The sequence below is a fragment of the Pyrus communis genome, chromosome 4 (assembly GCF_963583255.1).
Source record: "Pyrus communis chromosome 4, drPyrComm1.1, whole genome shotgun sequence".
In the NCBI taxonomy this organism is placed as follows: Eukaryota; Viridiplantae; Streptophyta; class Magnoliopsida; order Rosales; family Rosaceae; genus Pyrus; species Pyrus communis.
The window spans coordinates 10591558-10608780 of NC_084806.1; the positions used below are offsets into that span (position 1 = coordinate 10591558).

General features: G+C 40.4%; 2 protein-coding genes across 2 annotated transcripts; both read left to right on the forward strand.

The window, feature by feature from the left end:
- Positions 1-180: 180 nt before the first annotated feature.
- Positions 181-7637, forward strand: LOC137732100 (cullin-1; the record flags this gene model as incomplete). The annotated part of the gene is given in 19 exon segments (XM_068471391.1): positions 181-325; positions 433-532; positions 841-1026; positions 1297-1344; positions 1423-1626; positions 1721-1798; positions 1947-2036; positions 4026-4106; positions 4233-4295; positions 4914-4949; positions 5022-5108; positions 5193-5342; positions 5450-5505; positions 5633-5753; positions 5885-6046; positions 6151-6294; positions 6430-6648; positions 6744-6911; positions 7026-7637. Coding segments are annotated over 19 exon segments (2229 nt in total). The 3' UTR covers positions 7128-7637.
- A 6530-nt stretch (positions 7638-14167) lies between these two features.
- On the forward strand, positions 14168-14917 carry LOC137732669 (uncharacterized). Its single transcript, XM_068471967.1, has 2 exons — positions 14168-14406; positions 14527-14917. Exons 1-2 carry the CDS (start codon positions 14168-14170, stop codon positions 14915-14917), a joined length of 630 nt encoding a protein of 209 aa, XP_068328068.1.
- Positions 14918-17223: the final 2306 nt, after the last annotated feature.

Genomic DNA, 17223 nt, shown 5'->3' on the forward strand with positions numbered 1-17223 from the left:
TTCGATTTCGTAAAGTTGAATCTTGAGGTTTGATTGATTGTTGTGAAATCGTGGGGAATTTCACTGTTTGGGGAATCGCGTATTCAATTCGCTGTCTAACAGAGCATTTAGGGTTTATGATTCTTTGGCTGTTGATTTAGGGTTTCTGATGAGTCTTTGGTTTTTGCATTTGCGAATTAGACGCTGGCAGGATGAACGACCGTAAGACCATCGATTTAGAACAAGGATGGGAGATCATGCAGAAGGGGATCACAAAGCTGAAGAACATTCTAGAAGGGTTGCCCGAGCCGCAGTTCAGCTCTGATGACTACATGTTGCTCTACACGTATTTCTTTCTAACTTTTAATCTTTATGATTGTCATTGGCTGTTGTTGTATGCTCCAAAGATTAATGTTGCTGATTGTGTTTTGTTGTTCTTAATTTTATTTGCAGAACCATATACAATATGTGCACTCAAAAGCCACCACATGACTATTCACAGCAGCTCTATGACAAGTACAGGGAATCTTTTGAAGAGTACATTACTTCGACGGTGAGGAAGCATTTAGCTATTATTTGTTTTTTTCATTTTCCTAGTCCCAGTACTTACTGTGATTGTTTACAGTGTCACAAACTGTTTTTTATTAAGCTAAAGTTAGAATCTTAATGCTCTGCACTATCTAACATCGCCTATAGACCTATTAGAACTCAATGCACATTGATATGATATTCATTGTGGCATGTGTAGTCAGGGATAATTCAACGCTTCTCAATCCCCAAGTGTTGTTTGAGGTGTTTTTTTTTTTTTTGCTTACGAATGCTCTTTCTGTTGTTGAGTTTAATTTTATATGCTTATGTCAGGTTTTGCCATCTTTGAGAGAGAAGCATGATGAGTTCATGTTGAGAGAGCTTGTGAAAAGGTGGACCAACCATAAAATCATGGTCAGGTGGCTCTCTCGTTTCTTTCATTATCTTGATCGCTACTTTATAGCTCGGAGATCACTTCCACCCTTAAATGAAGTTGGACTTACGTGCTTCCGAGATCTCGTAAGTTGTGCTGGAACCTTTATGTGCCATCCTAAATCACGTTGTTTGAAGAATTCTTTTGATTGCCTATTGAACCATAGCCCAAACTGACTTCCATACCATTTCTATATATTTTTATTATATACAATTGCTTCTCCTCCCTCATCCGAACCGATTTCATGGTAGAATTTGTATGAAAATGCCTTCCATCACAATCCCTTCACAACTTCAGCTGATTTTTGTGAGTAACAGATTGTAATATGGTGGGCAATATATCATTGTGATTTTCAGGTCTACCAAGAATTGAAAGCAAAAGTAAGAGATGCTGTAATATCTCTGGTACGTTTCCGTTTTACCTGAACCACATGTTCTCGTATTTAAGTTGAAATAAATTTACTTGACGTTTTGACGAAACAGATTGATCAAGAACGTGAAGGAGAGCAGATTGATCGAGCTCTGTTGAAGAATGTTCTGGATATATTTGTTGAGATTGGAATGGGGCAAATGGATCACTATGAAAATGACTTTGAAGTTGACATGCTTAAAGACACCGCTGCCTATTATTCTCGAAAAGCTTCCAATTGGATCTTAGAAGATTCCTGTCCGGATTATATGCTAAAAGTAAACTCCATTATGCTTGTCTTTGTTGTTTTAACTGTATATTATACACTTATGACACAATTTCAATGAACTTAATTTTTGTGTGAAATTCCAGGCAGAGGAATGTTTAAAACGGGAGAAAGATAGAGTTTCTCACTACTTGCACTCTAGTAGTGAGCCAAAGCTGCTTGAGGTTTGTATTTGATTATTTCTATGACTTTACCTTGTATGCATATATATATTCCTATGGAATGTAAGTCTAGGTAAGTTAAGTCGGGATGCAAATATCTGTAGAATTTGAAATCTGACTGTTAATGTTGTTATTATTTTTTTAATTGTAGAAAGTTCAACATGAGCTGTTGTCTGTTTATGCAACACAATTACTTGAGAAAGAGCACTCGGGGTGCCATGCATTGCTTCGAGATGACAAGGTACCTTCGGAGAATGTTAAAATCTACATTTTTGTCCATTGGATAGATGAAACGCACGAGGGAGTAAATGCGAAGCTTAACCTTTGGCGGAAGTGCTCTAAGGGTGCGTTTGTTGCACCGGACTATCTGGACCGGACTAGCTTCATGGACTATGCTGGACTGGCTTAGATTGAACTATGCTGGACCAACTCAGTGAAGTGTTTGGTGCAATAACAAACTAAAAAGGAGGATAAGAAAAATAATTATTATTTTAAGTAAAGAGTAGTGCATCTATCTATAGAAGCCATTTAGAAACAAAGCCAATTCATAAAAATAAGAAAGCACACGAACATTTTTTCATAATTTTTCAACTTACGTAAAATCGTCGTCCTCAAGTTCCTTGGACTTCAACTTTTCCTTCACTTTCAACTTCCTTGGACTTCATCTTTTCTTTCACTCTCAACTGAAGTGGCAATACACTATATTAAAAGTTGGATGTATAATCCCTTGTACCTGAAGAAGTAGGATCTAACTCAAATTACAACTCCCAAATTCAACAAATTCTAGAACTTCCAAATCACAAAACATAGAATTCCCAAATCATGAAACACAGATGTCCCAAATCACTCAAAAATTAAAATTCATAACTCAAAATTAAAACCCAGAATCCTCCATTTCAAAAAACCCAAAATCAATCCAAAAACCCAGAACCAATCTAAAACCCCCCAGAATCCTTCACTTAAAAAAAAAAAAAAACCCAAAATCCAATAAAAAACTCAAAATCATCCATTTCAAAATGTCCAAAATCCAATTCAAAAAACCTAAAATCCTCCGTGCCAATCGATCGAATTGGCCATCTCTGCAAATCCAACAAACCATTAATTAGAGGCAAAAATTGAGACGATGATCGAGTTAGAGAGAGAGATTATGCGGACAAAGAATCGGAGATGACAAAGACTCTGCGGGAGTGGTCGGAGATGAAGTGGATGCAGCGGGAGTGGTTGGAGATGACAAGTTGTCTTTGTTGTAGATGATGCAGTCAGCATGACTGGGATGCTAGAGAGAGAGAGAGGAGGTCTTAGCTCGACTACGATGCGAGAGAGAGAGGAGGTCTTAGCAATCCCATGGTGTTCGGGCTCTAGCTAAGACAGTTTAGCAAAGGCGTTAGTGTAGGCAAGTGAAACTTAGTCTCATTAACATTAGTCTGTGCGTATAACAAACATGGGATTACTCTAAAATTTAGTCCAGTCTAATCCAGTGAACCTTAACGAAGGTAAACAAATGCACCCCAAAATTCTTCGCCTAAGTAGATTAGAGACAGAGTATGTGGGAAGGGGGTCCAAGTGAGATATCTTGGATTTATCTTGCAAAAGAACAGAGAATTGGATGGAGCTGTCAACCATAGAATACAAGCTGGATGGATGAAACGGAAGAATGCATTGTGTGTGTTATGCAACTGTTGTATGCCACTAAAACTCAAGGGGAAATTTTATAAGATGACAATAAAGCCAAAAATGTTTTATGGCATGGAATGTTGGGTGGTCAAGCATCTAACACGTGCAAAAAATGAGTGTAGCGGAAATAAGAATGTTTCGTTTGATGTGTGGGCACACTAGAAAGGACATGATTAAGAACGAGGATATCCGAGGTAAAGTAGGAGTGGCCGCAATGGAAGATAAAATGAGAAAAAATCGGTTAAGGTAGTTTGGGCATTTGAAACGAAGACCCACAGATGCACTGGTTAGAAAATACGATTATGGGACAGAGGTTGAGGGTGTAAGGGGTAGACGAAGACCTAGGAAGACTTGGAAAAAGACTTTAAGAAAAGATATGGAGTACTTGGAGCTAACATAAGACTTGACGCAAAACTGAGCGTAGTGGTATTTTAGGATTCATACAGCCGACCCTGTATGGGAAAAGGCTGTGTTGTTGTTGTTGTATTGAAGGAATTCTGAAGAAAAAAAACTAGACGAATGTTGTATCTTATCATTTTTCTTTTCTCTGTTTAAGGTGGATGATCTGTCTAGAATGTTCAGGCTATTTTCTAAGATACCTCGAGGCTTGGATCCTGTTTCTCAAATATTCAAGCAGGTTAGCAGTCTTCCTTTATTTTTTCTGGGTTAAAGGTGATCTGGTGTGTAGCATATTAGCGTATATATCTTTCCATTTCTGTTTTTTTTTCATGCTTTTAATATTTCATGGTGTTCCGTGATGCAGCATGTTACTGCTGAAGGAACAGCCTTAGTCAAACAGGCAGAAGATGCAGCAAGCAACAAGAAGGTATATGCCTTGACCATCTTCTCTATTATTTTATACATTCATGGCTGCTGAGAAGGTTTTCTACTGAATACTGTCTACTGGTCAGACTTTGTATGAAATTCTAAATTAGAGACTCCAATAGTCCCATGGGGGAAAATAATATAGCCATAGAAAGTAGATTCAAATGAAAACCAAACTCTTGACACAGCCGCCCCGGTGGGGGGTGGGGGGGTGGGAAGGAGGAAATAATGTAGCCGCTTGACCAAAATTTTAGATCTTTACAATCTTCATTAAATTTTTTTTTTTTACTTCTATTATTTATTGTAATTTTAAAAATTTCCTATCCACAAGGATTGGAAGCTCCATTGCACCATTAATAGATTCATTAAATCTGCATAGAGGGGATGATAGGATATGTTATATACTGTAAAGAAGAAAGGATTGCTCATATTTTTCCAAAGAGTATCCTATTTGTTGACTTTTCTTGTTTCCCATATCTAACTAGACAGCTTCTTTATGATGTCAGTTTTGATTTATCAGTAGTCCAGTGATCACTTCGTTTGATTCAGATTGTTTGTTCATGTAATGGTATTCGACAAGTAATTATATGTGAATGCTGACTTTTTTGTTCCCCCACAGGCAGAGAAAAAGGATGTGGTTGGTTTGCAGGAACAGGTAATTTCATGAACATTGCACATGTGGAACTTTTGATTTGCTTGAGTGACAACTAATATGACTGCTTTTCAGGTTTTTGTTAGAAAAGTGATTGAGCTGCATGATAAGTACATAGCATACGTCAATGAATGTTTCCAAAACCATACTCTTTTCCACAAGGTTTGTATTTTAACGGGGCTTTAAGATTCTTATTGTTGCCACCAATTATTTCTGCATAACTAATAGTTTTTTGAGCATCTGTAGGCCCTAAAAGAGGCTTTTGAGATCTTTTGCAACAAGGGTGTTGCTGGAAGCTCTAGTGCAGAACTACTTGCCACTTTTTGTGATAACATTCTTAAGAAAGGTGGTAGTGAAAAGTTGAGTGATGAAGCCATTGAGGAGACACTTGAGAAGGTCTGAACTCTTGATGTACCATTCCATTTGTTTACCTTCCATGGACATATTACATTTTTCTTACTCTGGTAGAAAAATTCAGTAAATAAAGGCCATTCAAACCGCAGGTGGTAAAGTTGCTGGCTTATATTAGTGACAAGGACCTGTTTGCTGAGTTCTATAGGTATCACTTTTATTGCTCAAACTGTTTGCTTTCAATCTAATGTATTGTAGGGAAAGGTTATAGATGATTATATATAGTTTAAAACTAGAAGGCATTAGATTAACTATACGTATTTAATTTCTGGCAGGAAAAAGCTTGCTCGACGTCTTCTTTTTGACAAGAGTGCTAATGATGACCATGAGAGATGTATTTTGACAAAACTGAAGCAACAATGTGGTGGTCAGTTTACCTCAAAGATGGAGGGAATGGTCAGTTGTTCTAAAAAATCCTTCAAGAAATGTTTCTTTTTAATGTTCTGTACTTGCATGCATGCATTTCTGGGTTACTGCTGGAGATACGACTACGAAAGAAAAACTGGTTTCATTTTTTTTTTTTGCAGGTTACTGATTTGACATTGGCCAAGGACAACCAAGTTGGCTTTGAGGAGTATCTGAAAAATAATCCGCAGGCAAATCCAGGGATTGATTTGACAGTTACTGTGTTGACCACTGGCTTCTGGCCAAGCTACAAGTCTTTTGACCTCAACCTACCCCCAGAGATGGTATACAGATTCTGCTGAGAAAATCTCGTTTCAAAATTTACTATCTGCTGGGTTAAGAATCTTGGGGAAGTTTCTGACTTCTTTATTTTTCACTCTTGCTTTAGGTTAAGTGCGTAGAACTTTTCAGGGAATTCTATCAAACAAAGACAAAACACAGAAAACTTACATGGATGTACTCACTGGGTACTTGTAATATCATTGGGAAATTTGAACCAAAAACCATAGAGCTTATTGTGACGACTTATCAGGTGATGTATTTAATATATTAATTGAACTTTCCTAATATGTGATCTATTGTTCATATTTTTGGTCTAGCTTGTGAGATGCTGATCTATTGGAGATTTATTTATTTCTAAGACTGATTTTTCTTTATCTTACTTCAGGCTTCAGCCCTGCTGTTATTCAATACCTCAGATAGACTGAGTTACTCGGAGATTATGACTCAGTTAAACTTGACTGATGATGATGTTGTCAGACTACTCCATTCCTTGTCATGTGCCAAATATAAGATCCTTAATAAGGAACCAAACACAAAAACTCTCTCCCCTACTGATTACTTTGAGTTCAACGCTAAGTTTACTGACAAAATGAGGAGGATCAAGGTACTTGGATCTTTACGTTTTATCTTGTCTTTTTGTCTTCTAATTTTGTGTTCATGTGAGTGATCAGTTAACTTATCATTGTGATCATCATGCAGATTCCACTCCCACCGGTGGACGAGAAGAAGAAAGTAATTGAAGATGTTGACAAGGACAGACGGTATGCCATCGATGCATCAATTGTGCGTATTATGAAGAGCCGTAAAGTTTTGGGTCATCAGCAGTTGGTTATGGAGTGTGTAGAGCAGCTAGGTCGCATGTTCAAGGTTAGTGTAGTGCTTTTTTTAATTTTCCTTGTCATTTTATACTATTTTAACCCCTTTTCCTTGGTTCTGAAAGAGTGGTGTTTGTTTCCCTCCCTCCATTGTCTCTTCTTTCAGCCCGACTTCAAAGCAATAAAAAAGAGGATCGAAGATCTAATCACAAGAGACTACTTAGAGCGGGACAAAGACAACCCTAATTTGTTTAGGTACTTGGCATGATGTGGTGTAAGTTGATCATCCTTCAAATGGCGTGGTATTAGCACAAGAAGTTGGGTCAAGCGGTGGACGAAGTGGCACAGTCACTTGTAAATGCCATTGCACCAGTGACCAATAGTGATTGCTAAAAAAAGCACGAGCCGAGAATACTTTGTACATTTTGCCCTTGGAGCAAGGTATGGATGGCTAATATGGGTAGTTCACTCTTGCTGGGGAGATCTGTAATTGACTTCATAATATGGTCCCGGTACCCCATGGGACCGTATCGCATCTTTCTTTGATTACTGCATTATCTTCCATCCCATGACTATACCAATCCATCTTTGTTACCTGTTTCTTTGCTCCACTGGAAGGAGGCGTATTTTCGGCCCCAGCGTGTCCACTTGAAATTGCATTTAGCCGATCAGGTATCAAATTTATCGGGTGGATGCTTTGTCTTGATTGCAAAACACGTGGCTTGTCAACTCTGAATTTGTCTATATGATTGCAAGATGCTTAAGCTCTTCTGCTTCATGATTTGTTTGGTCGATTCGTGTTATTACTTTCATAGCGATAACACACCATTTTTGCTGATGTCATGGGGAATTTCTGACCGTTGGCGGGATATGCACTTCAAATGCATCAACTGTCAGAAATTGGCCACTAAAGTAAGCGATTGATTGTAGCATATCACTAAGAAGTTTGGTATGATATCAGCCTGCCATTGGGAGGTGGGAGTAGCTTTCGGTAAGATGTTTTGCGTTGCTGATTAAATAATGTTTAAAATAAGTGTTGTTTGTTACCGAGTTGATACGGAATCGAATCTTAATAGGCAAGCAGCTGTGGGATCAAAGTGGTGATTAATTATCATTCCAATGCGAAGCAACGATTTCGGGTATACAAGTAATTACATTTAATCACTTGAACTTCAAATTTTATGCTCGTCTGCATTCATATACTAGAATGTGGGATTTCAATGGGATTGCAAACAAAACTTTGCATAAAATATGACCAGTAGACTCTTTATTCTAACAATAAAAGGGAAAGGGCAAAAGTGAGATTTTCTAGTTGGTCTAGGTCGTCAAAATTATAATAGAACCAAAAAAAAAAAAGATTATAAAAAAAAAAAGAAGGGTGTTATTTTTGTAGGTAGTTGAATTCAATGAATTGCCATAGGATAGGGCTATTGAGACATCTATTTTACCTCTTACACATTTTTGTTAATTTAGTCATTGATTTTCTAATTTATTTGATACGACGGCCGAAAAATAAGAGCAATGTGTGATAAGTAAAAATGAGTGTAAATAGTACTACCCATTATCAAATGCAGAGAAAATGGTAATGCAATGGAAGTGATGGGAGCAAAATTAACGGTTCGTTCTTAATTCAATAAATAAAAGAAAATCCCAACTCAAAAAGTGAAAGGGCAGCAGAATTGCAGAAATGGCTGTCCCTCCTCTCCTCTCATGAATGCCAAAATTGGGGCCCCCCCGTCACTACGAGCTTGGTTGTTGCTGGGCATTTCCAACTCAATAAAGTTTGTCAAACTTGAGATTTTGGGATCCATTTGCTGAGATCACCACCACCTCTTGTACTTTATATTCTACTTCTAACCAAACAAAGGGGAAAAGTAAAGATAGGGTTTCCTTGTTCAAAGGATGCATATATAATTAGCCCTCTCGAGCTTCTTTTTTTGTTTTTTTTTGGTCAAACAATAGATTTTGTTAGATTAGATGTTAGATTAGCCACCGACGGGGTTTAAACTCACGCCGTCATGCAATGACTTATCATCTTTCTACCACTGTGGTAAATGGTCACTTGCAAGGGCCATTTTGAGGTTAAGAAGGAGAGATACTCTCAGTCTCATCTCACCATTTATTATGTCATAATTGTTCATTAGACGGTAGACACTTTCTGAGTATATAATAAACGTTTATTGAACGACGGGGTTGCTAAAACTAAAATTTGATTGCATAAAAAAATATCTCGTTCTCTCAGTTAGAGAAGAAAGAGGTGGTGAAGTTTCCACAATTGCTGATGGTAATTGCAAGCTAAGAAGCAGCCCATACTTGTCGGCACGGACAGAGATCCCAGCCGGATCTCTCCACCAAGTCCTAAGGATCTGGATTTTTAAAATTTGAACTAACGGCTACAATTATTATTAATTTTAGAAAGGCCTATGTTTGTAACCGTTGGATTAAATTTTAAAGGTCTGAATCTCCTGATCCTTAAGATTTTATGGGATGAGATCCGGCTGGGATCTCTATCCTGCCGTCACGACTTGGTTTTTAGTTAGTGGGAAGGATTCTATTGTCAAGAAAGTCATGAATGTCAAGCTTTTACTTTTGTTTTTTTCTTTCGCTTCTGCATGATTCTTCCCTTTTGTTAACATTTTTCAGATGATATGATATTTACAAAGATACTTGAACATATGTTTCATCAGAAAAATTAATTAAAGAATTCGAATTATAGAAATTTTAGTTCTTCGATCAAAAGAGCAGATGACTCAAGAGACTCGCCAAGGTAATTTTCCACAAAAGTAAATGCATCCACAACAATGGAACTGGTCACTATGTGGTATTAAAAACTAATCATAAATACATATTGTCATCACATCCATATTAGTCGAGCTGAGTGGAGACATTAACATTATTGATCCAACTATGAAGAGTTTACCATATTATTTGGTGAAAATATTGACAGAGAATTCTGAATCCTTTGTGAATTACCCTTAATATTGAAAGTTGTTTTATGTTCTTCTTACTCAAAACCATGTCTCGCTTTTTGATAAAGTTAATTAGTTGAACAAATTCCATCACCAAATCACTTGCTTTTTTTTTAGTGAAATTAATGTTCCAAGTTGCATAGGTCATGCTTGATTTGTTGGAACAAAGTTTCTCCTACACGTACAATAAAGCCGATGGATAGTGTTATGCACATATTTTTTTTTTTTTATCTGCTATACATCTTTGTTAATTTTTGTCCATTACTTTTCTTTAATTCATTCGATCCGATAGCTAGAGATTAAAAAAGATGTGTAAGAGGTAAAAATAAATGTGAAAAACACCACCTAAAACTAATTAATTGCATCATATATAGCGCGTCCTTTGCCCCAAGTAGGTCTCTTGCTTTGTTGAACTTTTGCATTATTATTTTATTTTCGTGGCGAGGTGGTGAGCATGACAATATTAAAGCTCATAAAATGTAACCTTTTTTCCTAATTTACATGCGCTTTAAACGTCTTAATGTCATCTGAAAAATGGATAAAATGAAGTCATTGTTCTTGATTTACAGAATTGCGAAAATACCATGTAACCAAAGTGAAAGCTCGCGCAAAGTGCATAGACCGAGATTATAATTAATTTTGTTTTACGAAAATTCTATTATACTTTGATGTATCTGATACACCAAAAATTTGGTGGTTGTATCTCATTTCATCCTTTATAAAAAATTTAACAGCTAAAAAATCCTGATATATAAAATGTTTTGAAACATACTAAAGGATTCCCTCGTTTTAACTCAGCTCTCATGTATTAGAGCTTCATCACTTTGTACTCTTAGTTGCTGTTAGCACTCACGTGTCATTTCAACTTATTACTGAGTCACCAAGAAACTCATCATAACTTGCTCAGTGCTGCTTCCTTCACGCCAATTATGTGAATAACAAAATATAACAGACATATTTGCATGATTTCAATGGTTCCCACCACTCAGAAAAAAAGCTTGCTCTCTCTCTCTCTCTCCATTTCCTTCAACAACGGAACAACGATGATTTTGTCCATCGTCCTGTTCGATTATAAAGAATTATTGTGGTTTGTATTGGGTTTGGATTCCTGCATATGATTGCATAATTTTGCAGGCTATTCTTTCTGTATTAAGAATCTTACAGAGAGAGAGCGAGAGACAGCAAAACTGATATTTTTCTGTTAATTTGATATATGTTCTTGTTTACTTATGCTGAATGTGGAATAAAAAATAATTTCAAAAATTCTAGAGGCGACACGTAGATTTTTACTCTAGAAAGACAAGATTGCCCTCAATAAATGGGCAAGCTCCTCAGATACTCTCACGCGCAACTCACACCCTGAAGGTCTCAACAGCTGAATACGACTTAAAGATAATGATTAATTACTCAAATCATATCTTTAATACATTTCCAATTGACGAATGACTCCAATCAAGTAAGTAATCCTAATTTAAATCAATTAGGGATAATTACTCAATTATCTCAAGATATTATTTCCTATTGAATATCTTGAGAATATTTCTCCATAAACATTGGCCAATAAGATGCCGCCATGTGTAGGGTAAAACCCTAACACTATGGTTGGCCCTCTCCCCTATATATACCTCATATTCTACCAAATTTCAGGAGCTTTTTGTTAGGCATCAGAGATCCATTAGCCTAACCACCCCCCCCCCCCAACCTCGTGGGCGCGTGAGGCTTAGGTCCTTGATCAAAGGTGTTAATTGTTTTGCAGGTGCATTTTCGTCAGGACTGAAGACGGCGGAAATTTGTTTCAACAAATTGGTGCTTTCATTGAGAGCTGATTCAAATACTCGAAGAAGCCTATTACATTTGTTTCTTGAATTTTATGTTACGTTGAATTTCTCACATGTCGTATCAATTAATTTTTCCTAGAAAAGTTTCTTAATCAATCCTTGGAGAAAGGATACAATGGCAGGAAATTTAGAAACCACGACGAACGGAACCTCGTATGTACAAGGATTTGGATCGGAGAGTGGAGACGGAGATATAGCCCCACAACGAAGATCCTCAAGGCTCAACGCGATGGCAGGAGGAGCCCCACCGCTGTGGAGCCGCATCACCACATCGCTGTAGACCCAGCAGCAACGGCAAGACCACCATGCCACGGCCTAAGCCCCACACCGCTGCCCTTGCAGCACATGGACTATTAAAATCCTGGGCAGGAGGCCCAGGTCCATCCACTGACCCACGGGCATGAGGCCCAGGTCCACGGAGTTGCGAGTCGAGCCCAGGAAGCCCAAGCCGCAGCAGCTAAAGCCCAGCTAGCAGCCCAAGCAGACACGACCCAAGCCCAGCCGAGCCCTACTTGCGACATATGTAACCCAGGGTTAATGCGAGGAGCATGCGCTAGCCCAGCATGCAGCGCAGGCCCAAGGCCAGCCACCACACACGCAAGCCCAGCGCGATCACATTCAAGGCCCAGCCACCCAGCTGGGTTAGCCCACCCCACGACCTGCTCTGACGACTCGACTTGCGGCCAAATCCAATCCGAGGCCACCTCCGATGATCCAAATTCTGACCACCGGTCATACGATCAACTCAGGGTTATTTTCACCCCACCTTTATGCAAGAATGCACGATCTGGGCTCAAGCTTTGTACCTGTAGTCCACTATACTTTCACCACACATAGAGATGCCTATTATCTAAACTCTTCCAATCCAAATAGCAAGCACCACCTGCCCTAACAGGTTGCCAATTTGACAAACGCCCTCGCGCAGCAAACCACCTTGGTGAACCAACTCCTTGAGCGTATCGAGACACAGTGCGCCCCAGACGAGGTGTCCCAAAGTAGGACAAGGGCGGAAAAATGTGACTCATTCCGATGATGTCCCAGCAAAGAGCCGCTTAGCCCGCCACGAACCGCGCATTTAGGTAGTGTGCACTCTCGTTTAGGCCTTTGGGAAAACGTCTTATCCCGCTTAGATGCGTAGAGAAACGTTCATTCCCGACTTGGCTCACGAGTCGGTGTGTATTCGAGGTTGGGTCCACACTCCGATCAGCACTCAAGACATTCCAGGCAAAGCGTCCACATGAGGCTAGCCCCATAAGGCATCGGAGTAGACAGACAAATGGGTAACCGAGGAGAACACGATAACAGCATTAAACGAACCATGTGCACCGCAACCGCGACACAAATGAGCAGGACATGCCAAATAGCAACATGGACCAGCAGGTCAACACTGCGGGCAGCTGAAGGCTCCACTGCCCCACTAGGAGTAAATCCAGGATGAAGTACAAAGGCTCATAGCAATGCAATAGTGCGGATTCCAACGCATTGATACTACCGACGATGCCCTTTATAGAGACATGGCCAACCTGAGTAAGTCACCATTTACATATAAGATCAAGCATGCGGAGCCACCTCGGAAGTTCAACCCACCACATTTCACCTTGTTCAAAGGTGAAGAAGATCGGGACAGGCATTTGATGCACTACTGAAGCTCTCATGTGCAAGATCTTTACCACGACACTCCAAGGTGAGGCGCAAGACTGGTTCCACACCTGCTGCCGCACTCAATCCGTAACTTTAGCGAACTTTCCTTGGTTATCACTAAGGAATATTCGTCCTACCGCTCAATAAAAAAAAAAGTCTAACCACCTCTTCAACATGAAGAAAGACCAGAAGAAGTCACTCCGCACATACATCAAGAGGTTTAAGGTAGATAAGGTGAAGATTGTTGAATACGATGACAGCATTGCATGCTCAGCTTTTCGAAATGGGCTCCTAGCAGATCACCCATTTTTCGAAGAATTGATCATGGGTGAGAACTTGACCCTGGCAAACTCTTATGCTTTGGCAGAAAAACACTCCCTCTGAGATGAGGCTAAGCGATCCCAGAAGTCGCTTGAGCAGCAGCGCAAAGACGTAAAGTTGACTAAAAAAAAGGCGAGCGATAAACCGCTCAACGATAAAAACAAGCCAGGAAGCAGATGCAGGGACCGATCCCCGATGAAGAGAGGTACGGTGCCCAAGACGTACACCAAGTTCTCAGTCCCGATCAACCAAATCCTTTACCACCTCAAGGACAAGTCGTGGTTCAAACCACCGCCACCCATGATAAGGGACACCTCCAAGATTGACCATTTTTCGAAGAATTGATTATGGGTGAGAACTTGACCCTGGCAGACTCTTATGCTTTGGCAGAAAAACACTCCCTCTGAGATGAGGCTAAGCGATCCCAGAAGTCGCTTGAGCAGCAGCGTAAAGACGTAAAGTTGACTAAAAAAAAGGCGAGCGATAAACCGCTCAACGACAAAAACAAGCCAGGAAGCAGATGCAGGGACCGATCCCCGATGAAGAGAGGTACGGTGCCCAAGACGTACACCAAGTTCTCAGTCCCGATCAACCAAATCCTTTACCACCTCAAGGACAAGTCGTGGTTCAAACCACCGCCACCCATGATAAGGGACACCTCCAAGATTGACCATACAAAGTTCTGCGCATTCCACAGAGGTTCGGGGCACACAACCAACGACTGCACTACATGGATGAAGTACCTTGAAAAGTTTATGAAGGAAGGCAAGTGCAACTAGTATGTAAATAGATCAGCTACCCGACCAAGGCAAGAAGTAGACGCCAATGCCGAACCCCTAACCAAGACAATCTGAATCAATAACATTTTTACTGAGTCTGAGCATCTGGGGGTCACTAGCAATTCTAAGAAAAAGAAGATTCAGCTGGCGAGATTAGTCGTCCAGGTTCAAGCCACAGACGTTGTACCTGGACCAATCGTCGGCTTCACCGAGCAAAACGCAGAGGGAGTAGACTTTCCCCACAACGACGCCTTGGTGATTTCTATTCAATTGGCCCACGCCATCGTTGACAGAATTATGGTGGACAACGGCAGCTCAGTCAACATCCTACAACTATCAGTCATCCAGAAAATGAGCCTAGAAAGCATGATCAAATGCAAATCAGAGGTCATAACTGTATTCAACAGACTTACCTTAACTGTCATTGGCACCATCATGCTCGACATAACCAGCTCACCGATTGTCTCATCCCAAACCTTCATGATCATCAACGACCCTATCTCTTCATAATGGGATATTGTGCCAACCCTGACTAGTGAAGATTAAAGCTATGACCTCGATCGAGTATCAGAAGATCCTATTTCACATCCCAGGATGAGCAGTCGGAGAGATCAAAGGTGACCAGGCCATGTCCTGGAGATGTACTGTACAAGTTCTCAAAGAGTCAAAGAATAAGTCTTTCGCCCCAGCAATAGCAGCTGAAGTGCAAAAAAAGGATTCTACCTCCATCAAATAGCAATTACAGCAAGCAAGTCAAAACGATCAGTAAACTGAAGTTATGGAGTAGCTCAACAAAAATTCAAGCAGACCAAGAACGAAGCAGTTCACTTACCACTGATAAAGGCAGTCGGAACACGCAGCTCAGGAAATGAGTCAGACTCCAACTCTCCCCTAACCTTCAAGGTGTCTTTCGCCCACTCATGATCACCTTTGCAGGAAGCATCAAGCAGTCTATGGCAAGACCTCAGCTGCCCCACACCTTCCTTGTGGCTAATTTTGAAGAAGTACCAGAACTCATTTATGGTCAAGCTAAAATCAAAGAACCTGCTTAAGTTCGAGAACCCCACCATCACACGAACTGCATTCAGGGAGCACTAAACAGGTGCACATTTCGTGGAGCAGATCACCTCTTGGAAAAGACGCGGCATAGGAAAAGTAAATCCCAACACGAAGTAATACAAATGGAATTTGATAACCCTCTTCCTAGCAGTGGCACCCTCACCGCACTGTTCATGTGACGCGAACCCCTGACGAAATGGCATGCTTGTATGTCTCAAGAAAATCCCAAAACAGGTCATCAGAATTGATCTTGACATGTGTGGCCTTGTAGTAGCTCACCTTACCAGAAAAACCACTTTGACGGTACAAAGGTGAAGGATATTCGTCACTTTTGCGATCGGAGAAAAACATCTTAAAATATCTGCAAAAAGTACGAAGAAAAATATTTAGAAGGCGACTTGCGAGAAGAAGAAACAAAAAAATAAAATAAAACGACCACAGAGCCCAGTGCCCCAACACCAGGCCCCACGGCCCAAACTCGGCCCTTTCTCTTTCTCACGTCCAGTGCACCACAGCCGGCCCAATAGCCTCTTGGCCCAATCCACCAGCGAGAGGGGCGAATGTCTCGCGACTCTCTCCCTCTCCTCTAAGCTCTAGCAAGCTCAAGCCCAGCTCTACGCCCCTGCGCCCTTAGCCCATGCTGAGCTGAGCTCCTACTCCACGCCAGCCACTCCCTGCGCCGCACCACCAACAGCCCACACTACCCACTATACACAACAGCCCCGTGGCATCCCTGCCACGTCAGTCATGCCTCATTAGCCCTCGCCGAGCCAATTTTTCAAATCCCAAGACTCCCAAAATATTCAAGAAGAAGAAAATTCAAATTTTTCTTACCTTGGTGCGGCACAGAGAAGAAAAACAACAACGAGAGATGACTCCTTGCAAGGGCAAGAGAAGAAGAAAGTTAGGGGAGAGGGAAGAAAAATTCCTCTGGCTTCTCTCTTCCCTGTTGGAATGATGATTGTTCTCCAAAATTATTTAATCCCCTGCTTAAGGCAGAAGTAAATAGGTATTGAGGCCAAATGGATTTCTTTTTCCTAGAAAAAGTCTATCTCCAAATCAAGAAGGGAGATCAAGTTCAAATTGGGAAACTACTCTACAAGCCCATGCAGCTTAGGATTTCTACACCTATTGCCCTTTTCCTATGTGCAGCCCAGTAGGTATGGGGCCATTTGTGGAAACCAAAAATAATCCCAAAAATTCTAGAGGCGACACGTGGACTTTTGCTCAAAAAAGACAAGATTGCCCTCGATAAATGGGCAGACTTCTCAAATACTCCCACGCGCAGTTCACACCCTTGAAGGTCCCATCAGCTAAATACGACTGCCCTTGACAAGGAAAAGTCAAAGCATTAAAGATAAGGATTAATTACCCAAATCCTATCTTTAATACATTCCCAATTGACGAATGACTCCAATCAAGTAAGTAATCCCAATTTAAATCAATTAGGGATAATTACTCAATTATCTCAACATATTATTTCCTATTTAATATCTTGAGAATATTTCTTCATAAACACTGGCCAATACGATGCCGCCATGTGTAGTGTAAAACCCTAGCACTATGGCCGGCCCTCTCCCCTATATATACTCCATATTCTAGCAAATTTCAAGAGCTTTTTGCTACCCCTAAAAAGTCCTAAATACTTTACTCTCTCAGAGAAATTGACTTAGGCATCGGAGATCTATTGGCCTAACCCCCCCTCCCACCTCGTGGGCGCGTGAGGCTTAGGTCCTTAATCAAATGTGTTAATTGTT